This window comes from Bubalus kerabau, chromosome 23 (assembly GCF_029407905.1).
Source record: "Bubalus kerabau isolate K-KA32 ecotype Philippines breed swamp buffalo chromosome 23, PCC_UOA_SB_1v2, whole genome shotgun sequence".
In the NCBI taxonomy this organism is placed as follows: domain Eukaryota; kingdom Metazoa; phylum Chordata; class Mammalia; order Artiodactyla; family Bovidae; genus Bubalus; species Bubalus kerabau.
The window spans coordinates 19718521-19743532 of record NC_073646.1 but is presented as its reverse complement, the minus strand read 5'-3'; the positions used below and the strand labels follow the sequence as shown (position 1 = coordinate 19743532).

Genomic DNA, 25012 nt, shown 5'->3' with positions numbered 1-25012 from the left:
AGGCTTTCAAGTCTTTTAACTTAGATTTTCAGTGATCTTATTCTGGACCAGGGTGAGCAAACTATGGCCGAATCCAGTCTGCAGCCTGTGTTTATATAGCTTACAATCTAAGAATAGCTTTACATTTTTTTTATGGTTTAAAAAATTGAAAGAAGAATAATATTTCATGACATTATATAAAATTAAATTTCAGTGTCTATAAATGGAGTTATAAAGTTTTATTGAAATATAATCACATTCACTCACATATTGTCTACAACTGCTTCTGTGCTTCAGGTAGTTGTGACAGAGACCACATGGCAAGTCTAAACCACTTACTATTTGATCCTTCATAGGAAAAGTTTGCCAAATCCTGTACTAGGCAACAAAGTTTGCTAGTTATTTTTATTTTAGTTATGTCTGCCTGAAAATAGAAAAGTGTTTGGTGTTTATTTACAAAGCCAGATTAGGCCATAGTTGATTGTATTCATGTAAGGCTCATACAAGATTAATGTAGAAGTTTAAGAGGGAATCCATTAATTTCAAGAATTCTATTTTGTATGGGATGCTGAGTTGTTTCATTTATTATCAGTTACATACTCAATGAAGAAAAATTATTCATGTTGACATCTAAGACTTCTTGACCCCAAAGTTGGAGAAGGAAATGGCAACCCACTCCAGTACTCTTGTCTGGAAAATTCCATGAATGGAGGAGCCTAGTAGGCTACAGTCCATGGAATCGCAAAGAGTCGGACACAACTGAACGACTTCACTTTCACTTTCACTAACTTATCCCCAAAGTCACAAGCTTAAGTGCTTACACAAGCCAGCAATGTAACATAAATCACTGAAGAGGATTTGGGCACAAGAAATATTCCACTTTCCACACTGCCGTAGCTATCATCATGGGCATTCAGCCTCAGTTGAGTATCAGTAGGGAGTGGTGGGGACTGTGGTAAACTAGAAGCACATGCCCCATAGAGATGAGCTACTAGTGCCCAGTGGCAGCTAACTGTTGCCAAGCAGGTATGAAGGCCTCTTGTGTCCAGATTTTCTGATTATTTTAAAGGAAAGATGGGAAACTAGAATTATAAAGAAAGAAAATGAAAGAAAGTGAAGTCGCTCAGTCATGTCCGACTCTTTGCGACCCCATAGACTGTAGCCTACCAGGCTCCTCTGTCCATGGGACTTTCCAGGCAAGAGTACTGGAGTGGGTTGCCATTGCCTTCTCCAGAGGATCTTCCCAACCCAGGGATCAAACCCGGGTCTCCCACATTGTAGGCAGACGCTTTACCGTCTGAGCCACCAGGGAAGCCAGAATTTTAAAAGAAAGCCCTAGATTTGTAAAAGTTGGCAACTACTTCAAAAATATGTTGCAGAATGTGTTGGTTTGCATGGTGAGAGTTAAACTTCAGCCAGCTGCAAACTGAGGTCAGGTCATAGGCCACCAGTTTATGGCCTGTCCTTCCTCTTTGAGCCCTGTGCCTGGACCATAGCAGGCTGCCCACCAGCTCTTACCACATCCCCAACTTTTCTTCCTCCATGTGGTTGCTCAGCCTGTGTCTTTAATGACTTTTCACCCCCAAATCTGCCTGTTGGAAACCTTTCTAATGTCTAGCAAAAAAAATGAAACAAAACAGGATACCACAGTTTGTATGTAGCTTAAGCCTGAGTAAAAAAAGCAAATGAAAGACAATATGCCAACATGTTAAGCTGTAGATGGTAAAATTATATATATATATATATATATATCAGATCAGATCAGTCACTCAGTCGTGTCCGACTCTCTGCGACCCCATGAATCACAGCACACCAGGCCTCCCTGTCCATCACCAACTCCCGGAGTTCACTGAGACTCATGTCCATAGAGTCGGTGATGCCATCCAGCCATCTCATCCTCTGTCGTCCCCTTCTCCTCCTGCCTCCAATCCCTCCCAGCATCAGAGTCTTTTCCAATGAGTCAACTCTTCGCATGAGGTGGCCAAAGTACTGGAGTTTCAGCTTTAGCATCATTCCTTCCAAAGAAATCCCAGGGCTGATCTCCTTCACAATGGACTGGTTAGATCTCCTTGCAGTCCAAGGGACTCTCAGGAGTCTTCTCCAACATCACAGTTCAAAATCATCAATTCTTCGGCGCTCAGCCTTCTTCACTGTCCAACTCTCAAATCCATACATGACCACAGGAAAAACCATAGCCTTGACTAGACGAACCTTTGTTGGCAAAGTAATGTCTCTGCTTTTGAACATGCTATCTAGGTTGGTCATAACTTTCCTTCCAAGGAGTAAGCGTCTTTTAATTTCATGGCTATATATTTCTTACTAAATACTTTTGCCTATGTTCTCATTTTTTTATGGACATAGATAAAATTTTATTATTTAAGGAAAAAAATCTTCCATATTCTCAAGACCCATTTCAAATGCCACTGGCCTCTATGACAGAAGTCAGCAAACTTTTCCTGTAAGGGGCCAGATAGTGAATATTTTAGGCTTTGCAGGCCATATTGTCAAATGCAACTATTCAACTCTGCTGTTCAAGCATGAAAGCATCCCTAAACAATTTGTAAATAAAGGGGTGTGGCCATGTTCCAATAAAACTTTATTTATAAAAATAGGTTAAGGCTAGATTTGACTCCCTGGCAGTAGTTTGCAGACATCTGCTCTCCCCACCCCATGTATCCCCATGGCCTATTACTTCCCTCCCCCCCTGCAGTCTTGATTTTAAAACTTCTTGGCACTGTTTGCTTGTCTTTTCTCCCCTCCTCAGCTCCCATTTCCCTTCCCCTCCTCTGCACCCCCTGGACCCTGCCCCTGACATCCCCAGCAGCAAGACTGTGAGTAATCTGGAAGCAAGAAACAAGGTGTGTCCTTGAAAGCCCCACTTGACCTTGCCATACCTCTGTTTCCTCACTGGTAAAGGGGATGGTAAATCAGAGGGTGGCTGCGAGGATTAAAGTAAATGAAGGGACATAAATTCTCAGCATTGGGTTCAACATCTATCAGAGTATTAAAAAAATGGTGGTTATTTTTTTGTTACTGTTTTTTAATATATGTATTACATTGCTCTAAATAATTGGATCTGTTGCTTTTCTAGACTCTGGTTAACCAGCTATCCATCAGAGAAGTTTCCAGTCAGCATCCTCCAGAATGGGATTAAAATGACCAATGAGCCCCCTAAAGGGCTCCGGGCCAATCTTTTGCGCTCTTACCTCAATGACCCCATCTCAGACCCTGTGTTCTTCCAAAGCTGTACCAAAGCAGTGATGTGGCAAAAGCTATTGTTTGGCCTTTGCTTCTTCCATGCCATCGTTCAAGAGAGGAGAAACTTTGGACCCCTAGGTGAGAGATGACAGCATACCTGGATTGCTGGGGGAAAGATCACACAGATGCAGAAATGCATTCAAGTTTGTGCTCAGGGTTGCCAGTAAAATAAGGTGTAAGAAAAAAGATAAGATATAAGTACATTCCATGTAATATTTGGGGCATATTTATACTAAATATGATTTGTTGTTTATCTGAAACTAATTTCACTGAGTGACCGTGTATTTTTCTTTAATAAGTCTGGCAACCTTATAACCAGATTAGGGTCAGGGTCAGGGAAAGAGGTGATGCCCCAGAATCCGAGGTCTCCTAATTACTGAAGTTATGTGATAATGGGAAGATTGAAAGCTCTTCCCTTTGGTGTGTATTTGCCTGGCTTGGGTACAATGGCCATTCTGCAGGGAATTTTCACCAGGTGATTTATAACACTTTAGGTTGCTCTCTTTACATGTGCATAACAATGAAAGAAATACAACTGCGAAATTTTTCTGTGCTTCTCCTTGAAAAAAATAAACATAAATTTCTTTATTAATGTAACCTATCCATGGCCTAACTTAAGTGACTTAGTATTCTTGTTGGAACAGATCTTCAAACTAAATACAGATCCCAAGTCACCATGATTTTAAGGATGGATTATTTTTCTCATGGAGAATGGATGGATATTCATATCATTTCTAATGGATCATTTTTCTCATTATTAATCCCATGGGCTGCCTCCAATTCTTTTCTTGAAATGACCCACCCCAAGGTATTCTTAGCAATTTTGGGGGGTTACCAAAGGAGGCAAATTGTCTTGGTGAGTCTCCCCGAGCATTCTCTTTCCTTCTACCTGTCCCAGTTAGAGCCATACCACCTGACTCTTCCACTTAGGGTTTCAAGGATGAGACAGCCAAAGTGGACACTCCCTCTACACTTGCATCTCACACACCACATTCTTCCATCCGTGACTAACCTCCCAAAATCCATACAACAATTCGGCTTATAGTCAACTGCCCAGTTGTGTTTTGTTTGCCAGAACACAAGTTTTGGGGTTTTTTTAAATTTATTAATTATTTTATTAATAATAAATAATTGTTGGCTGCACTGGCTCTTCATTGCTGCCTGAGGGTTTTCTCCAGTCCCAGCGAGTGAGGGCTACTCTTCATTGCAGTGGCTTCTCTCATTGCAGAGCACCAGCTCTAAGGTATGGGCTCAGTAGTTGTGGCACAGAGGCTTAGCTGCCCCACTGCATGTGGAATCTTCCTGCACCAGGGATCAAACCTGTGTCCCCTGAGTTGGCAGGCAGGTTCTTAATCACTAGACCACCAGGGAAGTCCAGGTCTTTGTTGTATTTAATTTGAATGTGAATTGTTTGGGAGGAAATTAAACATCTCCATTGAATGCAGGTCCTACCACACCCTACTGTCTTACATCAGGCCTCCTTCATACATTTATGTGACTTGTATAGCCCCACTCTATTAGCCTTTGCCCTGCTTCATTCTGTACTCCATGGCCAAATTTGCCTGTTACTGCAGGTATTTCTTGACTTCCTACTTTTGCATTCCAGTCCCCTATAATGAAAAGGACATCTTTTTTGGGTGTTAGTTCTAAAAAGTCTTGTAGGTCTTCATAGAACCGTTAACTTCAGCTTCTTCAGCGTTACTGGTTGGGGCATAGGCTTGGATTACCGTGATATTGAATGGTTTGCCTTGGAAACGACCTGTCACTTCATGGGAAATAGATGGGGAAACAGTGGAAACAATGTCAGACTTTATTTTTGGGGGCTCCAAAATTCACTGTAGATGGTGATTGCAGCCATGAAATTAAAAGACGCTTACTCCTTGGAAGGAAAGTTATGACCAACCTAGATAGTATATTGAAAAGCAGAGATATTACTTTGCCAACAAAGGTCTGTCTAGTCAAGGCTATGGTTTTTCCAGTAGTCGTATATGGATGTGAGAGTTGGACTGTGAAGAAAGCTGAGCGCCGAAGAATTGATGCTTTTGAACTGTGGTATTGGAGAAGACTCTTGCGAGTCCCTTGGACTGCAGAGATCCAACCAGTCCATCCTAAAGGAGATCAGTCCTGGGTGTTCATTGGAAAGACTGATGCTGAAGCTGAAACTCCAATACTTTGGCCACCTCATGCGAAGAGTTGACTCATTGGAAAAGACTGATTCTGGGAGGGATTGGGGGCAGGAGGAGAAGTGAACGACAGAGGATGAGATGGCTGGATGGCATCACCAACTCGATGGACATGAGTTTGAGTGAACTCCAGGAGTTGGTGATGGACAGGAAGGCCTGGTGTGCTGCTATTCATGGGGTCGCGAAGAGTCAGACTGAACTGAACTGAACTGAACTGAACTGAAATGATAGGCATTTATCATTATAAACTTTGGAAATACAGTGGAAGGAGGGGAATTCTCAAAGCTAACTTAGTATTGCCCAATCACAGATACTGCTCTCTACCAAGTCACTAAGTCATTTCTGACTCTTGCAATCCCATGGACTGTAGCCTTCCAGGCTCCCCTGTCCATGGGATTCTCCAGGCAAGAATACTGGAGTGGGTTGCCATTTCCTTTCCCACTAAATCTATGCTTTAGTGTTATTTTTGGCGTTCTATACATTACCATGGTATTCCAGCCAGGGTGAATAATCCTATTTCACAAATCCCAGGATGGTAACATCTTCCTTAACAAATGGGGAGATCCATAAAGTAATTGACTTTAGAATGAATTTTTTTTTTTCAGGCAGAATGTCTCCCATGCTGGCAGTAAATACCAAAGCTAATAGTTGGCAAGGTGCTTAATATTCATGGGACTGAAAAGAGGCTCTTGATCCATGATGATGTTTACTGTCACCAGCCCAATCTCTGAGTGGGAATTAAGAACTCTCATCCCTGAAGCATCTAATTCATCTCTGCCTCTTGCAGGTTGGAATATTCCTTATGAATTCAATGAATCTGACCTGAGGATTAGTATGCGACAGATCCAGATGTTTTTGAACGATTACAAGGAGGTGCCATTTGATGCTCTGACCTACCTGACAGGTATTTATGGGAGGAGGTTTTGAGGTGCCATTTGATGCTCTGACCTACCTGAAAGGTATTTATGGGAGGAGGTTTTGAGGTGCCATTTGATGCTCTGACCTACCTGACAGGTATTTATGGGAGGAGGTTTTGAGGTGCCATTTGATGCTCTGACCTACCTGACAGGTATTTATGGGAGGAGGTTTTGACAACCACTGCTGCTGCTGCTGCTAAGTCACTTCAAACCTCCACAATTATGCTCCACCTTCCTGCTCCTCTGCTTCCAGCTCCATTCGTTTACTCACTTATGCCTTCAACAAGCATTGAGCTCTTACTGATGCTGGTCATCATGCTGGATATTGTAAAACAAAAAAAACAACATACCAAAAAATCAAGATTAATCCCTCCCCTTAAGTGGTGCACAGTCTACAAAGGGAGAGAAATATAACAAAATAAATGACAATACAGTGGTAAGTTCAATAAGAGAAACATTTATAAAGTAGAAAGGCAGCACAATGATTAAACTTCAGATATGGGGTGGGATGATTAGGGATAACTTCCTCAAGGCATTAAAGGTGGTTTTGAGGGAAAAGTAGGAGTTTTACTACTGGAAGAAGAAAGTGGGAGTGGGTGGTGAAAAAAGAAGGTGAGTACCCTGAGGTGAAAATGACCCTTGCTGGTTTGTATTAAAGCAATTCATCAGCAGTATCATCAATATATACCAGTACATAATATGGAAGAATGTAAATATATAAAACTGGGTCACTGCCCTCAAGAAAAATACCATGTAATCCTAGAGAGAGGAGATAAAATGGGCTAATTTAGATGAGCTAAATGAGTGGGTTACTATGGCCAAAAGTCAAAGTGCAGCTCAAAAGAAAAACCTGGGCATCTTCAAGGTCACATACAAGTTCCTCCCTCAACTCTGGATCCTTTCCCCAGTCAAATGGCAGGTGCGTTATCTACATCATTCAGTTTTCACAGTAATCTTATAAGCTTCATGTTAGTGACCCTGTTTTACAGCTGGCCAAACCAAGATCTTAGCACAGGGGTTCTCAGCTAAGGGTGATTTTACCTCCTAAGGGACATTTGACAAATTGAAGAGACATTTTTTGTTGTCACAACTAAATGGGTGTTCTACTGGGTAGAGGCCAGGATGCTGCTAAACATCCTCAATGCACAGGACAGCCCCCTACAACACAGAACTACTCAGTGTACAACATGTCAATCATGCCAAGATTCAGAAATTCTGCTTTAGAGTGATTAAATTCAGTTTAAAGTACAAGGTGACACAGACCTTACTTCAGCACAGTGTCCCCTAAAACAAAACCCCAGGTGACATGCACAACATAAGTTCAGTGGATTTTAGTTTGGTGAAAGAACTTTTCCAAATAAGTGAGCCATATTCCCATTATTCCAGGCCACACAGAAGCACATCCCAGAGCTCTTCTTCAGATCACAGAATGAGTGCATAAGTGTCCTGGGATGTGGTCTTAATGTTGGACTGCCTGGCAGCTCATAAACCAACCCACCCCAGTTGTGCCAGCTGGCCTGAGGATGGTCACTTTCCAACTGTACCAATCAGGATAGCCTAGTTAGGCTGAGATGACAAGCAATCTCCAAATCTCAAGGATGTAAGACACCAAAGGTCTATTTCTTGCCAATCCTGTTATACACGTCCAGTGTGAATTGCCGAGGATCTCTGTTCATTGTAATTGTCTATCAGAGGCACAGTTGGCAAAGGCTGTACCAACTTTTGATGCCACCATCTCAACATATACTTGTGTGGTCACTGCCACAGGGGTAGCACTGAAGAGCTCATGTTGGGAATTAAATATGCAAGAAGTTGTCACCTGGCCACACCTCACTGCAAGAAGTGTAGTGAGGGAAGTGTAGGAGAAGGGAAGGGTAACCTTCCTATGTGCCTGGAAGGAAAGACGAACCAGATAGAGATGACTATCAGAGCTCCGAGACCAAGAGACAAACTAACCAAAGAGACAGGTCTTGTTTGGAGAGTGGTGATCTAAATAGATGGACTAAAGTCGAATACATTCTTAATCTGGTACCCCCAGCCCTGTGGCAGAGCCAATGGAAAATCTTGAAGAGATATAAGACATATCCTGTTTCTGTAGAAACTTGTGTTCTTGCTGTAAAGAAGAGATATATAAGTAAAGAAATGCACCTTCCTTCATAAACATAAAACCCAGGGCCTTAAGGGTACCCCCTGAAGTAGACTTTGCTGATGAGGGGGTGGTGGTGGCACCCTGAACCATGACCCTGCGCCTCAGGTTTACCTTCACCTGTAGTCCCTCTTTGGTCCCTTCTAGCACTGCCACGCTGACTTCAGGGGGACCACTCTCCCTTTAATATTGTAGTTTAGTGTCATCGTAAACCTATTTACAGCTGGGACAAACTATAGTGTTCACACTAAATTTTTCTGAAGGCCTGAGAAGTCAACAGAAAGAGATCTAGGTGGTGGTTTAAGGTAAAGCAGTTTCCATAGGGCTCAAATTATTACTCAGTAGGTATAAACGTCCCCTTAGTCTCTTACTTCTCCCATTATGAGCCACCAAGATGTTCCTCTTAGGCATTTAGACCCCTCCAATGCCAAGAGAAGCTGAGGCCTCTTCCACTTGTCGTACTTCCTGCTTCATGTCCATAGACCTGCCCTCTCCTAGCATGGTTGGAATTGGAAATGAACCCCCCTTCAGGAGAGGCTTTGCATGTGCGCACGCACACACCCACAGATGTGTCTTTTCCTTTCAAATTAATGTGTTGTTCCCAACTTCCAAATATCAGGTAACACACACACTATTGAATCTGATCCAGCTAGAAAATGCATCCGGGGTTGCTGTCTCCTCAAAAGAATTACCTAATTCTTTTTGTAGAAATCTGAGTGTAGAAACCTGAGTTACAGAGAATGATGTTGATGATGGGGATAGGGGTAGGAGAGTCATATCCCAAAGCAGTGTCTATGGATAATCTCAATTTTCTAAATTTGTGAAAGCGGTAATTGAATGTCTTCTATATGCCAAGCATTGTGCTAAATGTTTTATAAGTATTGTTAACCACAACCATGTAAGATGGGTATGCAGTTATCTCTTACTGACAGATGAGAAACTGCTAATAAGCGGCAAAAGTTGGAGCCTAGAAATTGGCTGAAATTGGAACTCAGTACTGTCTCATGCCACAGTTCTTACCCTGAACCACATTTCTATACTGCTTTTCACATATATGTACACAGATACACAAATGTCCAGACGAATATCTGGAAGATGCCTAAATGTTAACAGTTACATTAGTTGAAATAATTGGTGACTGTATTGCTTTTATTTCAGTTTATTGCTATTTTCTAAATTCTAATATAGGAACATGTATTATTTTTGTAGCAACCATAATACCCAAAAGGCCTGGTCTTAAACTAAGCTGAGCATGGTTTTTAGCAACCCTGTGTCTCATTGTTGGCTGGAGGAATCCTGTTTTAGATTAATGACCAAGTTCATTATGGATTCAGCTTCTTCTGTTGGCTATCCCCAGGGGAATGTAATTATGGAGGCAGAGTAACGGATGACAAAGATAGGAGGCTCCTGCTATCCCTTCTGTCCACGTTCTACTGTAAGGAGATCGAGCAGGACCATTACTTTCTTGCTCCTGGAGACACTTACTACATCCCTCCTCATGGCTCCTACCAGGTAAGGGGCAGGAGGAGCTTGCCAGCCTCCATGTGGCCAGGGTTGCAATTGTATCCAAGGAGGGCCCAGGGATAGCTTGGGTTTCCTGACTTGGGTCCATAAGCTATTTCGAATCTTCCAAAAAGCCTACAAGATAGACCTTATTACTATCTAGTGAATCCAAGGCATTTGGTAGATAAGATCTTTCAAAATATGGGGTCCATCTGGGGGAAAAAGGAAGGGATGGTTAAGATGAAGCTTTGCTGGTGAACAGGTTGGAAACTGCTACTTGAAACCAAAGGTTCAGAAGGTGGCACAGGGAGGGACAGAAAAACTGAATGGGAGAATAATAAATGGAAGAAGAAAACGAGATCTGAAGGATGAAAAGGGCTTGCTTTTATTGAGTACCTGTTATATACCAAGGCCTTATTCCTTCATAACCTCATTTATCTTCCCATTTGCAGATACGGAAACTGGGCTTTCGGGTGACTAGCTCAAGGTTACACAATTAGTTTAAGATGGAGCTAGGACCCAAATCCAGTTCTGTCTGAATCCAAATCCAATTTTGTCTCCAAAGCCAAGACTGCTGGTAGAGCAGGAAGGAAGCCAGCAGAGGTGGGAGGGGAGATAACCCATCTACCTTCATATTCATACTCACTGTTCAGAAACCTGTAGGAGGGAAAGCTTGTGATGTCTTGGCCCTGGTGGTGTGTGCATGTGTGTGTGTGTGTGGCCTGTGCTACCAAGACAGTGTGATTTCTATGTGGGTCTGGTCTGGCCAAACCCTGGGTGATCTGTGGGACCCCAAGAACCTGAACTTACATTAACTGAAGATTTTCTTTCCAGTCGTATATTGACTATCTCAGGAACCTCCCTATCACAGCCCACCCAGAAGTGTTTGGCCTCCATGAGAATGCTGACATCACCAAAGACAACCAGGAAACCAACCAGCTATTTCAAGGGGTGCTCCTGACACTCCCTAGGCAGTCAGGAGGGAGTGGCAAGTCCCCTCAGGTAACCAGGCTTGAATTCAATTTCCTAGGCAATCTTCCCTCTAGTGGGCATGCAGGATTATGGGTGATGACCAAAAAGGAAGAAAAGCAGAGGCATGGCAGACCCCTGAGGAAGGGCATGGATGCTCTGGTCTTAATGTTGAGAGCCCTTAAATACTGAGCTGGTTTCTTAAAATGTCAGTCATTCCTGTATAACCTTCATGATTCATTGTTATAGCCACATATCATCTATACTCCATTTACATAATATTTTAAAACAAACCTCTTTTGCTTAAAAACATTTTAAAAACTGCATATCAGGATTGTAAGTGAAAACAAATCCAGTACCATTTCAATAAAGTCATGATAGCCACAAAAAGAAAATGAAGGCTAAACATTATTAGGTTCTTCCGGCTGCGGCTGCTGAGGTCTTGCTGGCTCCTCGGGAAAAGAGGAGGATCAACAAGTGTTACAGAGCATTTAATTAGTCCTGACCTCAACTTTCAGAAAGCGAAGATCATGGCATCTGGTCCCATCACTTCATGGGAAATAGATGGGGAAACAGTGGAAACAGTGTCAGACTTTATTTTGGGGGGCTCCAAAATCACTGCAGATGGTGACTGCAGCCATGAAATTAAAAGATGCTTACTCCTTGGAAGAAAAGTTATGATCAACCTAGACAGCATATTGAAAAGCAGAGACATTACTTTGCCAACAAAGGTCCGTCTAGTCAAGGCTATGGTTTTTCCAGTGGTCATGTATGGATGTGAGAGTTTGACTGTGAAGAAAGCTGAGCGTCGAAGAATTGATGCTTTTGAACTGTGGTGTTGGAGAAGACTCTTGAGAGTCCTTTGGACTGCAAGGAGATCCAACCAGTCCATTCTAAAAGAAATCAGTCCTGGGTGTTCTTTGGAAGGAATGATGCTAAAGCTGAAACTCCAGTACTTTGGCCACATCTTGCAAAAAGTTGACTCATTGGAAAAGACTCTGATGCTGGGAGGGATTGGGGGCAGGAGGAAAAGGAGATGACAGAGGATGAGATGGCTGGATGGCATCACCGACTCGATGGACATTAGTTTGAGTGAACTCCAGGAGATAGTGATGAACAGGGAGGCCTGGCGTGCTGCGATTCATGGGGTCGCAAAGAGTCGGACACGACTGAGCGACTGAACTGAACTGACTTGACCTGACCTGACCTGAGACTTTCTCCTTGAAGGGAATGAAAAGAAAAATGTGGCTAAATCTTGACAAGAGTGACTTTCTCACCATGTGATTCAATATTATTTCTCCAAGTCTTGGAGACACTTGGAATCATTTTGGGTGCCTCCTATGATCATTTCACTTGGTCTACAGATAAGGGCAAAATGAGCCGTACAAGAAGTGACCCACTTCAAGGCACTCATAAACCCAGAGGCAGTGCCAGATCCAAAACCACACCTGACTCTGTCCTGTTCTCTCTTTTCCTTCTCTTCTCTTCTCCAACTTCTAAGCCAACCCATGTTCAACTTTTCTCAGCTGTGGATTTTGCATACAGTTGGCTTTGCATATCTGCAGGTTTTACATCCTTGAGTTTGACTAAGATTGAAAATATTCAGAAAAAAATTTCCAGCAAGTTCCAAAAAGCAAAACTTGCACTTGCCTCACTTCAGCAGCTATTACATGATGTTTACATTGTATTTACCACTATTTACATAGCATTTACATTGTTTTAGGTAATATAAGTAATCTGTAAATGATTTAAAGTATGAAGGGAAGGAGAGATGTGTGTAGGCTATATGCAAATACTACACCATTATACATAAGGGACTTGAGCATCTGTGGATTTTGGTCCTGCAAACCATTTCCTAGTGGATTCCAAGGGATGATTGAATTTGGTTTCTTGAGTCTTTGGTTACTTGGTTCATAGTACCATAAATGGTAATACATGTGAAGATAAAGCAGCCTGGTTTGTGTGTCTCAACTTAGGAAAGGAAATAGCTCTCACAGTGGGAAGGGGGGAAGAAGTATACATTCCAGCTTCCCAGAGTCACAGCATGGCAGAGCTGTGTGTCTCTCCCACATTCAGGTCCTCCTACTCCTCTTCCTCTAGGCCTTGTCCATTCCTTACTTGGCTAAATTCACTGGGCTATTCTTGCTCAGTGCTGAGGAATGGTCTACTGCCTTCCCAGATGTCCATGTCACTGGCTCTGAGCAAAGTCCCATCTGTACCAGGAGCTGGTTCTTAAGCAGCTGGCTATGAGAGCCTTGGGAGATTGTCTCCCAGGAGTGACCTTGAAGACTGGAGGAGCTCTGCAGGGTTCAGCACTTCCCTGAGGCTACCTGGCTGGCTGAGCAGGAAATCCCCGTCCAACCCTCAGGCCTTCGCTCTGGCCATGAGAACAGGACTCTCATTGTTTGGCTTAGAGGCAATGTCCTCCCTAAGTCTGGGGCCAGCAAGGGTAGCCTCCATACCTTCAAGGCAGAATTGGCTTCTGTAGGAAAGTTCCGAAAAAGCTCCTATAGACTAAGTTTAAAAAGACAAATGCTCACTGCCTTAGGTTTACCTGGACAAAGTCACAGCCCAGGAGCCTTGTTTCTCATTCACCTCTCTAATGCTTACACTTTAAGGAAGTGGTTGAGGATCTGGCCCAGGACATACTCTCCAAGCTTCCCAATGAATTTGACTTGGAGTTGGTCATGAAGTTGTACCCTGTGGTCTATGAAGAATCCATGAACACTGTCCTAAGGCAAGAGCTCATCAGATTCAACAGGTGGGCTATATGGTCTTACTTGGATCCTGGGAGTTTAGAGTGTGAGGGGAAGGATCTAATAGGCAGATCCTTTCTATAACTAGAAAGGACACTTGATAAAGGTTGCTGTGCAGAGTTGGTTTGCCCTACCTGCAGGAAGGCCTATAAATAGGGGCATCCCAGCATGTGTTGGTCCAGGGTTAAATCATTCCTTCTATTCATTTGCTCTTACTCATTCACGTGACATCTGTTAAGTGGGGTTAAAACCAAAAGGCTAATAGTGAAAGTAATCATTAAAGCCACTTTTATTGAGCCTTTATTACCAGATACGGCTCCAAGTACCACTCAAGCCTTTGCATTCAAATTACACAATAGTCTTATGTCCATTGGCTCCTCAACCAAGCACATACACCACATGTCTGAACCTGCGACCACAGACTCCAAATGCTGCTGTCTCCGTTTTTGCTCAATGGTCATTGCATAAAGGGACAGCCGTGACTCTGAAAGACAAGGGAACTGGAAGAATTTCATCTAAGAATTGATTAACCTCCTTAGTTTTAGTGTTACTCTCTAGAGTCAGTAGTCAGTTGGCCATATGGGTAACCAAGCAAAATACAGAGTGTGAGTTAAGGTTGCTGACTGAGTCAATACCTTCGTATGATAGGATGCAGTCCTCATTTATCCAGACACGAGGCCAATGACTTTCCTTCTTTGCCACTCATTTGCCCCTAAGGTCATTGGAGCTCTTGGTGATTACAGTCAGCTTCACTAGCCTTTGGGCTTTGTTAGCAGCTCAGCTGGTAAAGAATCCACCTGCAATGCAGGAGACCCCACTTCAATTCCTGGGTCAGGAAGATCCACTGGAGAAGGGATAGGCTACCCACTCCAGTATTCTTGGGCTTCCCTGGTGGCTCAGCTGGTAAAGAATCCGCCTGCAATGCAGGAGACCTGGGTTTGATCCCTGGGTTGGGAAGATCCCTTGGAGAAGGGAACAGGCTACCCACTCCAATATTCTGGCCTGGAGAATTCCATGGACTGTGCTGTCCATAGGGTTGCAAAGACTCAGACACAACTGAGTGACTTTCACTAGCCTTTACCACTGGCCATTATAATGTAAGAGAAGAGGGTAACAGCACTTATATTTCAGTGATGCTCAGGATTAATTACACTGGGCAATACTGCAACATACCTTCCCATTATCCTCTTTTTTTTGCCTATTCACCTAGTGGTATGAGAAGCCCAGAATGACAGTTCAGCTTCCAGTTCAGGGGAACCATTATTGCGTCTTCTGGGGCAAACTTTCCTCCTTGATTACTAAAAATCTTGAAACTAGCAGAGCTCATAGTTTCAAGAATAGAAATAGAACTTTTGCAAGTAGCTCTTTAGGTTTAATAGAAGTCTGTGGTATAATCCCTCAGAGGGTAGTTTTGCTCTTAACTCCTCAGCCAAGTGTATATACCAATGTGTTTGAACCTTAAATTCCTCTTAATATAAATGTTTAATGGTTACACATTCAGGAATCTGTTTCTTGGGTTTAAGCATTCTCATGTCCATTTGGCTAGGATTCCATAAATCTTTGGACATGACAAGCTCTCTCTGGTGGCAGATGCATTGGCACTCTCAGGTCCCCCTGGACTTGGTGAGTCCCCACAATAGAGGCCAGAGACAAAGGCAGATGATCTTAGAATCTTTTAGGCTGCCCCTTCAGCTACCTTTTCTCAGGTAGGCATGAACCTCATAGTCTATAAAAAGAATTTTGTTTTTAAAACAAAGAAGCCTTAAAACTGCATTACCCTTTGACCCAGAAGTTCTATTTTTACTAAGAATATCATTATAAGTCTCTGCAAAGTTTGCTATAGATGGATGTCCCTGCTGCTGCTAAGTTGCTTCAGTCGTGTCCGACTCTGTGCGACCCCATAGACGGCAGCCCACCAGGCTCCCCCGTCCCTGGGATTCTCCAGGCAAGAACACTGGAGTGGGTTGCCATTTCCTTCTCCAATGCATGAAAGGGAAAAGTGAAAGTGAAGTCGCTCAGTTGTGTCCAACTCTTTGCGATCCCATGGACTGCAGCCTACCAGGCTCCTCTGTCCATGGGAGTTTCCAGGCAAGAGTACTGGAGTGGGGTGCCACTGCCTTCTAGTAATGTTATTTACAGTAACAACAATCTAGAAATAATATGCTTCAGCAAGAGGAATAATTAGATAAAATGGAACACCTTGCAGTCATTAGAAACTATGATTTTAGGTATGCCTCTATTGAATAGGAAAGATGTTCCCTTTATGCTAAGAGAGAAAAACAAATTACATATATATATATAATCCCATTAAAAATAATTTGTGTTTACATATAGAAAAATCTAGAAAGATATACATCAGAGTTATCTTTAGGTGGTGAGATAATGGGTGATTTAATTTTTTCTCATCTTTACAATTCTTCTCTCATGAATGTATGTTATCTGACTTTTTAAAGGGAAGAAAAGTAAAAGGAGACTTGGAGTCAGTGCACTTGGGGTAGAATGAGGTCAGTGGAGAGCCAGGCTGAGTCTTCTCCTTCGTTCTTGCAGATTGACAGCAGTGGTTGACAGAAGCCTCATCGATCTTGGCCGAGCAATTAAAGGGCAGGTTCTGATGTCCTCAGAGCTGGAGGACGTCTTCAGTAGCATGCTTGTGGGTAAAGTGCCAGCCATGTGGATGGCAAAGTCCTACCCGTCACTGAAGCCCCTGGGGGGCTATGTGGCTGACCTGCTAGCCCGCCTGGCCTTCTTCCAGGTACCTCGGAGTCAGGGTAACTGGGCACCTGGGACTCTCATTCAGGTGGAGAGGACATTCTGAAATGACAGGTTAGAGCTGGAAGGGGATAGGGTAGCCACAGAGCATCCTGGATTGAGCACCTACTGGAAACCCTTACTAGGGTTGAGGACAGGAGGGAGACTTTCAAAGTCCTTGAAAAGTTTATAGCCTATAAAGGCAGGAGTAGGAACGAGAATAAATGCCACAAACCGATGTGTCATGGGCTACATACAGCTCATGGGCTAATAGATAGATTTCATTTGGCTATCTGGTAATTTAAAAATCTGAGGGCTTCCCTGGTGGCTCAGTGGTAAAGAATCTGCCTGTCAATGAAGGAGACAGTGGATCGATCCCTGATCCAGGAAGATCCCACATGCAGTTGGAGCAACTAAACCCATTCACCACAACTACTGAGCCTGGGCTCTAGAGCCTGGGAGCCACAACTGTTGACCCCATGTGCCACAACTACTGAAGCCCAAGCACCCTAGAGCCTGTGCTCCTCAACTAGAGAGTAGCACCTGCTTGCTGCAACTAGAGCAAAGTTTGTGCAGCAATGAAAATCAATACAATTTTTAAAATATTAAAAAAAATTAAACTTTGAGCTAGCATATACGGATTATTACATATAAAAATACAGATGTTTTTCTTGCAAAAAAAGGAAGACCTGAATCAATGGACCTGCATACCTGCATGGCAACTACTGCGGGAATTGAGTAGCTGTTGCTTAGACAAGACATATATTTTCTACTGCTATAGTCCCTCCCACTCTCTGCTGTATCCCTGACACCAGCTTGCACCAGTGCTTTTTACTTCAAATTGGGAAAATATAAGATAAAGGAAAATATAAGATAAGCCTACAAAGTCTGCCTGTTTCCAGAAAAATGAGAAAAAGCCTATTTCTTTATGGGACTCATTTTTATTCTTGCCGTTGAACTATCTTTGATGTATTACTGATTTTGCATTTTTATTTCTGTGGTTCTCTAGGAATGGATTGACAATGGACCTCCTGTGGTCTTTTGGATCTCTGGATTCTACTTTACACAGTCTTTTTTGACAGGTGTCTCTCAGAATTATGCTCGGAAATACACCATTCCCATTGACCACATTGGATTTGAGTTTGAGGTAGGGGCATTTTAGGGTACAACAACTCAAAGGGGCAACCAGAGAAAGCAGTGTTGTCCATTTCCTTGAGTCCAAACATTTAGATGTGTTAAGGTTCAACTACTTCTGAGATGATACAAATGAAGTATTTAGCATGACTTAAAGTAGCTCCAAGGAGAAGGAAATGGCAACTCACACCAGTATTTTTGCCTGGAGAATCCCAGAGACGGAGGAGCCTGGTGGTCTGCCGTCTAAGGGGTCGCACAGAGTCTGACACGACTGAAACAACTTAGCAGCAGTAGCAGCAGCAGCTACTTTGGAGCAAAGTAGCTCCAAAAATTATCCCCAACAGAACCAGAGGATTCCCAATGCTTTGTCTCTTGTGTATATAAAAAAGGAGTCTTTCCAGAGGAAAACTCTGCCACAGTTGTACCAAAAACAATGAAAGCATATTCCATAATGTCTATTCAACATGGTGGACTTTTCATTTGGAAGGATGTTAAAGGTCTCGTGTAGGGCTTTGCTTAAAGTCAAAGGATGCCAATAGTCAAGAATCACCCAATCCATATTTGGGAGAAAGTAGTAAGACAGACTTTAATAGAGCATTGTATAATTTTAAATTTTATGGAAAGATCCTTTGAGATCATCTCATCCAGACATCACAAACTAATTGCCTTAGATTTTAATTTAGTTTATAAATGAACTTGACTGGCCTTTGTTGTTGTTGTTCAGTCACTCAGTTGTGTCTGACTCTTAGGGACCCCATGGATGTACACCAGGCTTCCCTGTCCTTCACCACCTCCCAGAGCTTGCTCAAACTCATGTCCATTAAGTAAGTGATACCACCCAACCATCTTGTCCTCTGTCGTCCCATTCTCCTCCTGCCTTCAGTCTTTACCACCATTAGGGTATTTTGTAATGAGTCTGCTCTTTGTATCAGGTAGCCAAAGTATTGGAGCTTCAGCATCAGTCCTTCCATTGAATAGGGTTAATTTCCTTTAGGATTCACTGATTTGATCTCCTTGCAGTCCAAGGGAGTCTCAAGAGTCTTCTCCAACACCACAGTTCAAAAGCATCAATTCTTTGGCGCTCAGCCTTCTTTATAGTCTAACTCTCACATCCATATATGAATAGTGGAAAAACCATAGCTTTGACTATATGGACATTTGTTGGAAAGGTAGTGTCTCTGCTTTTTAATATGCTGTTTAGGTTTGTCAAATCTTTCTTCCAAGAAGCAAGCGTCTTTTAATTTCATGGCTGCTGTCATCATCTGCAGTGAGTTTGGAGCCCAAGAAAATAAAGTCTGTCACTGTTTCCATTGTTTCCCCAACTATTTGCCATGAAGTGCTAGGACCAAATGCCATGATCTTACTTTTTTGAATACTGAATTTTAAGCCAGCCTTTTCACTCTCCTCTTTCACCTTCATCAAGAGGCTCTTCAGTTCCTCTTTGCTTTATACCATAAGGGTGGTATCATCTGCATATATGAGGTTATTGATATTCTCCTGGCAATCTTGATTCCAGCTTGTGCTTCATCCAGCCTGGCATTTCATATGATGAACTCTGCATATATGTTAAATAAGCAGGGTGACAATACACAATCTTGACATACTCCTTTCCCAATTTTGAGCCAGTTTGTTGTTCCATGTCCGGGTCTAACTGTTCCTTCTTGACCTGCATAGGTTTCTCAGGAAGCAGGTAAGGGGGTCTGGCATTATCATCTCTTTAAGAATTTTCCACTGTTTGTTGTGATCCACACAAAGGCTTTAGCATAGTCAATGAAACGGATGTTTTCTGAATCTTTCTTGCTTTTTTGATGATCCAATAAATGCTGGCTATTTGATCTCTGGCTCCTCTGCCATTTCTAAATCCGGCTTGAACATCTGTAAGTTCTTAGTTTACTACTGTTGAAGCCTACCCTGGAGAATTTTGAGCCACTTGACTTCACACTCCAAGATGTCTGGCTCTAGGTGAATGATCACACCATCATAGTTATCTGGGTCATGAAGATCTTTTTTGTATAGTTCTTCTGTGTATTCTTGCCACCACTTCTTAATATCTTCTGCTTTAGTTAGGTCCATACCATTTCTGTCCTTTATTGTGCCCATCTTTGCATGAACTGTTCCCTTGGTATCTCTAATTTTCTTGGAGATCTCTAGTCTTTTTCATTCTGTTGTTTTCCTCTATTTCTTTGCATTGATCACTGAGGAAGGCTTTTTCATCTCTCCTTGCTATTCTTTGGAACTCTCCATTCAGATGGATATATCTTTACTTTTCTCCTTTGCGTTTCGCTTCTCTTCTTTTCTCAGCTATCTGTAAGGCCTCCTCAGACAACCATTTTGCCTTTTTGCATTTCTTCTTCTTGGGGATGGCTTTGATCACCACGTCCTGTACAGTGTTACATACCTCCGTCCGTAGTTGTTCAAGGGCTCTATCAGGTCTATTCCCTTGAATCTATTTGTCACTTTCACTGTATAATCATAAGGGATTTGATTTAGGTCATACTTGAATGCCCTTGTGGTTTCCCTACTTTCTTCAATTTAAGCCTGAATTTTGCAATAAGTTCATGATCTGAGTCACAGTCATCTCCTGGTCTTGTTTTTGCTGACTGTATAGAGCCTCTCCATCTTTGGCTGCAAAGAATATAACCAACCTGATTTCGGTATTGACTATCTGGTGATGTCCATGTGTAGAGTCGTCTCTTGTGTTGCTGAAAGAGGGTGTTTCCTATGACCAGTGCATTCTCTTGGCCAAACTGTTAGCCTTGCCCTGCTTTATTCTGTACTCCAAGGGCAAACTTGCCTGTTCCTTCAGGTATCTCTTGACTTCCTACTCTTGCATTCCAGTCCTGTATGATGAAAAGGACATCTTTTTTTTTTTTTTTTTTTTTGGTGTTAGTTCTAGAAGGTCTTGTAGGTCTTCACAGAACCATTCAACTTCAGCTTCTTTGGCATTGGTGTTTGGTGCATAGACTTGGATTACTGTGATACTGAATGGTTTGCCTTGGAAACAAACAGAAATCATTCTTCCATTCTTGAGACTGCACCCAAGTACTGCATTTCAGACTCTTTTGTTGGCTATGAGGGCTACTTTATTTCTTCTGAGGAATTCTTGCCCACAGTAGTAGATATAATGGTCATCTGAATTAAATTTGCCCATTCTGGTCCATTTTAGGTCACTGATTCCTAAAATGTCAATGTTCACTCTTGCCATCTCCTGTTGACCACTTCCAATTTACCTTGATTCATGAACCTAACATTCCAGGTTCCTATGCAATATTGTTCTTTACAGCATCAGACTTTACTTTGAACGTCAGACACATGCACAACTGGGCATTTTTTCCACTTTGGCTCAAACTCTTCACTCCTAATGGAGCTGTTTCTCTGTTTCTTCAGTACCATATCGGGCACCTACCAACCTGGGGATTTCATCTTTCAGTGTTATATCTTTTTGCCTTTTCATACACTCATGGTGTTTGAAAGGTTGGGGCCGCGAGCCATGTGTTACCCCGGGATTCATGACATCGGAGAGGATTTCAATCTGGGGCCAGAGACAAGTCTTGACTCCTCGGAGTTTTTTGTGTGGCTAAGTTTTATTAAAGTATAATAGAGATAGGGAAAGCTTCTGACATAGACATCAGAAGGGGACAGAGAGAGTGCCGGGTTGCTAGTTTTTAGCAAGGCATTTTATGTCTGTTAGCAATTTTCTAATCAGACGAGACACACCTCCAATCTGAGGGAGTTTCACCAGGCCCCTCTCCCACAATATACATTTTGAGATAGAACAGGACAAGGTGTGTCATCCTCCAGCCATAAAGTAATTGACATGAATACTGGTTTGTTGAGTCATTATCAGCCCAAGCTTTGAAAAAAAAAAAAAAAGTCTTGGGTGGAACCAATTTGAAGAAAGGCAAATTCTAAAGCAAATACGTAGTTTCATTAACATAGCTTAAGAAAAACATTTCCATAATAAAGCAGCACTGGTTAGCTCAAGGTCTGAGAAAACTTAAGTTCAGGCAGAACCAGGTGTTGTCAGCAGAGAATGGAAAAAAGTCTGCCACTTGCAATTAATTTTCTCCTACAGCTTGGGGACCTCTTACCGAGGCTGTTAACACCCTCAGGTTCTCAAGGCAACAATCAGATCAGATCAGATCAGTCGCTCAGTGGTGTCCAACTCTTTGCAACCCCATGAATCGCAGCACACCAGGCCTCCCTGTCCATCACCAACTCCCGGAGTTCACTCAGACTCACGTCCATCGAGTCAGTGATGCCATCCAGCCATCTCATCCTCTGTCGTCGCCTTCTCCTCTTGCCCCCAATCCCTCCCAGCATCAGAGTCTTTTCTGAAGTGGTTTACCATTCCCTTCTCCAGTGGACCACGTTTTGTCAGAACTCTCCACCATGACCCATCCGTCTTGGGTGGCCCTACACGGCATGGCTCATAGTTTCATTGAGTTAGACAAGGCTGTGGTCCATGTGATCAGTTTGGCTAGTTTTCTGTGATTGTGGTTTTCATTCTGTCTGCCCTCTGATGAATGAGGACAACAGGCTTGTGGAAGCGTCCTAATGGGAGGAGCTGGCTGTGGGGAAAACTGGGTCTTGCTTTGGTAGGTGGGGCCATGCTCAGTAAATCTTTAATTTTCTGCTGACGGTGTGTGTGGGGGGCGGGGGAGCGGTGCGGGGACAACACATTGTGTTCCCTCCCTGTGGTTTGGCCTGAGGCCACACTATGGTAGAGGTAATGGCAGTAATGGTGACCTCCTTCAGAAGGACTTACTGCCAGCACACCACAGCTCCCAGGACTGTTGTAGTCCGTGCCCCTGACCTCATGGCAGGCCACTGTCAACCCATGCCTCTGCTGGAGACTCCTGGACACTCACAGGCATGTTTGGCTCAGTCTCTTGTGGGCTAACTGCTCCTTTCTCCTGCATTCTGGTGCACACAAGGTTTTGTTTGTGCCCTCCAAGTGTTTGTTTCCCCAGTCCTGTGGAATTTCTGCAGTCAAATCCCACTGGCCTTCAAAGTCGAATTCCTGGGGATTCTCAGCCCTTTTGCTGGATCCCCAGGTTGGGAAATCTGTTGTGGGCCCTAAAACTTTTGCAACAGTGTGAGAACTTCTTTGGTATAACTGTTCTCCAGTTTGTGGGTCGTCTGTTCGATGGCTCTATAGTGGAGCTAATGGCGACCTCCTCCAAAAGGACTTATGCCACATACCATGCCTCCCAGGTCTGCTGCCGCAGAGCCCCTGTCCCCACAGGAGGCCACTGCTGACCTGTGCCTCCGCAGAACACTCAAACGCTCGAAGGCAGGTCTGGCTCAGTCTCTTGTGGGGGTCACTGCTCCTTTCCCTTGGTCCTGGAGCGCACAAGGTTGTCTGTGCCCTCCAACCATCTCTGGCAGGTCTGAGGTTTGATTCTAAATGTGATTTTGCCCCTTCTACCATCTTGTCAGGGCCTCTCCTTTGCCCTTGGATGTGGGCTTTTTTTTTTTTTTGGTGGGATACTACATTCTCCTGTCAATGGTTGTTCAGCAGCTAGTTATGATTTTCATGTTCTCACAAGAGAAGATGAGCACATGTCCTTCTACTCCGCAATCTTAAAGTTTATCAGCTCTGAACCTAATGGTATGCTGGGGGCTGGCTCATACTAACTCACCAGAGCCAGTTACAGGTGGCTGTTAAATAATGGATATGCTGAAATTGATCATGGTGGGGGCTCTTTACACCACAGAAATTGACAGAAACTACAAATCAAAGTTTTACTTCTTCTACTAGAGAACTATTTTACCAGCATGCAGCTGAATCTAACCCCTCACTTTACAGATCCATATTCAGAAAGGGGAAAGGTTATACAAGGCCACTAAGCTAGGTAAGAGTTAATGTGGCCTCCTGGTTCTTGCTGACTGGAAATCAGACATGGCCCATGTAGCATGTAGGAATATTATCAGAGAAGTCTCAGTGTCCTGGGAGACAGACAGTAAAGCCAGTTTTTACCTTTTCAGTCTCTTAATGCTGCCTCATTTAGGAAAACAGCAGGTAACAATGGAACTCACAGCTTCCTGTCTTTCAGGTAACCACACAAGAAACAGTCATGGAGAGTAACCCAGAAGATGGGGCCTACATAAAAGGACTCTTCTTAGAAGGTGCCCGTTGGGACAGGAAAAAGATGCAGATCGGGGAGTCCTTCCCCAAAACCCTCTATGATCCATTGCCCATCATTTGGCTGAAACCTGGGAAAAGTGCAATGTTTCTGCATCAGAACATTTATGTGTGTCCAGTCTACAAAACAAGTGCCCGGAGAGGTACCCTCTCCACAACAGGGCACTCCACCAACTATGTCCTATCCATTGAACTCCCAACTGACAGGCCCCAGAAGCACTGGATAAACCGAGGAGTAGCCTCTCTGTGCCAGCTAGATAATTGATGGCATGTGTCTCAACACAGAAAATAAAAAATAAAAAGAGTATCGTTCTTGACTGAAATATAGCTTTCCTTTCTTGAGAGTCACATGGTATGATGATGATCACCAGGGAAGCCCCAAGGATGATGACAATTATATTAATGGAGCACCTGCTATGATCTAGGTATTTTAGAACACTCCTATAAAGTAGGTTATTGTCCTTACTTTATGGGTGCAGAAACCAAGATATAGAGAAAGTAATATTCTCCAAGTCAGGTAGTTAATAAAATAGTGGAGCCTAGTTTTGAATATAGGCAATAGGATTCTTCAGCCTAGACCTTGAGTCATGTGGCTAAGCTCCCTGATTTTTTCTTTTTCCTATTATTTTGCCATAACTGTCACTGAATTTTAATTGCTTCTCTCCTAGTCTGTTAGATAGTATCACCAACTCAATGGACATGAATTTGATCAAACTCTGGAGATAGTGAAGGACAGGGGAGCCTGGTGTGCTGCAGTCCATGGTGTTGCAGAGTCAGACATGACTTAGTGACTGAATTATACTCACTGTTGTTTCCATTTCAGTGAGGCAAAAATGGAGGCTTAGAAAAGTAACTAGTTCAATTTTACAGCTAGCCCGTGGTACCCAAATTCTTCTTCACTAGCTTACACAGATGGGCAGAAATTTCAGGAAGAAAGGAGATATGGGAGAACCGTTATTTGTTGCTTGCCATGGTTTATCCTTGGGCTTTTAGATATCTTGCCTGTTCCTATGATTGTCTTTCCCTGTAGAAGCTCAGGAAGACTAAGTATCTTGTCTATGATCACCCAGTTTTTTCACACTGAGGAGCCAGATTTTGAGCCAAGGTCTGTCTGGCTCTAGAACCCATTCCTTTTTCACTGCTTCATGCTGCCTCCTTATTGAGGACGTGGGTATATTGTGATGTGGAATTTTAGAGGAGATGTGTAGTTCCAACAACCCTGTCCAAGAAATTTCTAGTTTATCACTATTTCTCCCCAGGGCCAGCTGGAA

At 43.0% G+C, this 25012-nt stretch overlaps 1 protein-coding gene across 1 annotated transcript in view; it reads left to right on the top strand.

Moving 5' to 3' along the window:
* The window catches only part of DNAH3 (dynein axonemal heavy chain 3), a 242515-nt gene extending 218509 nt beyond the window's left edge, over nt 1-24006 (top strand). Inside the window, exons 54-61 of the mRNA XM_055562073.1 lie at nt 3071-3315; nt 6208-6324; nt 9841-9995; nt 10821-10988; nt 13574-13716; nt 16259-16463; nt 17469-17606; nt 23653-24006. Of these exons, the coding sequence (XP_055418048.1) occupies nt 3071-3315; nt 6208-6324; nt 9841-9995; nt 10821-10988; nt 13574-13716; nt 16259-16463; nt 17469-17606; nt 23653-24006 (1525 nt within the window). The remainder of the gene's footprint in view (nt 1-3070; nt 3316-6207; nt 6325-9840; nt 9996-10820; nt 10989-13573; nt 13717-16258; nt 16464-17468; nt 17607-23652) is intronic.
* Nucleotides 24007-25012: the final 1006 nt, after the last annotated feature.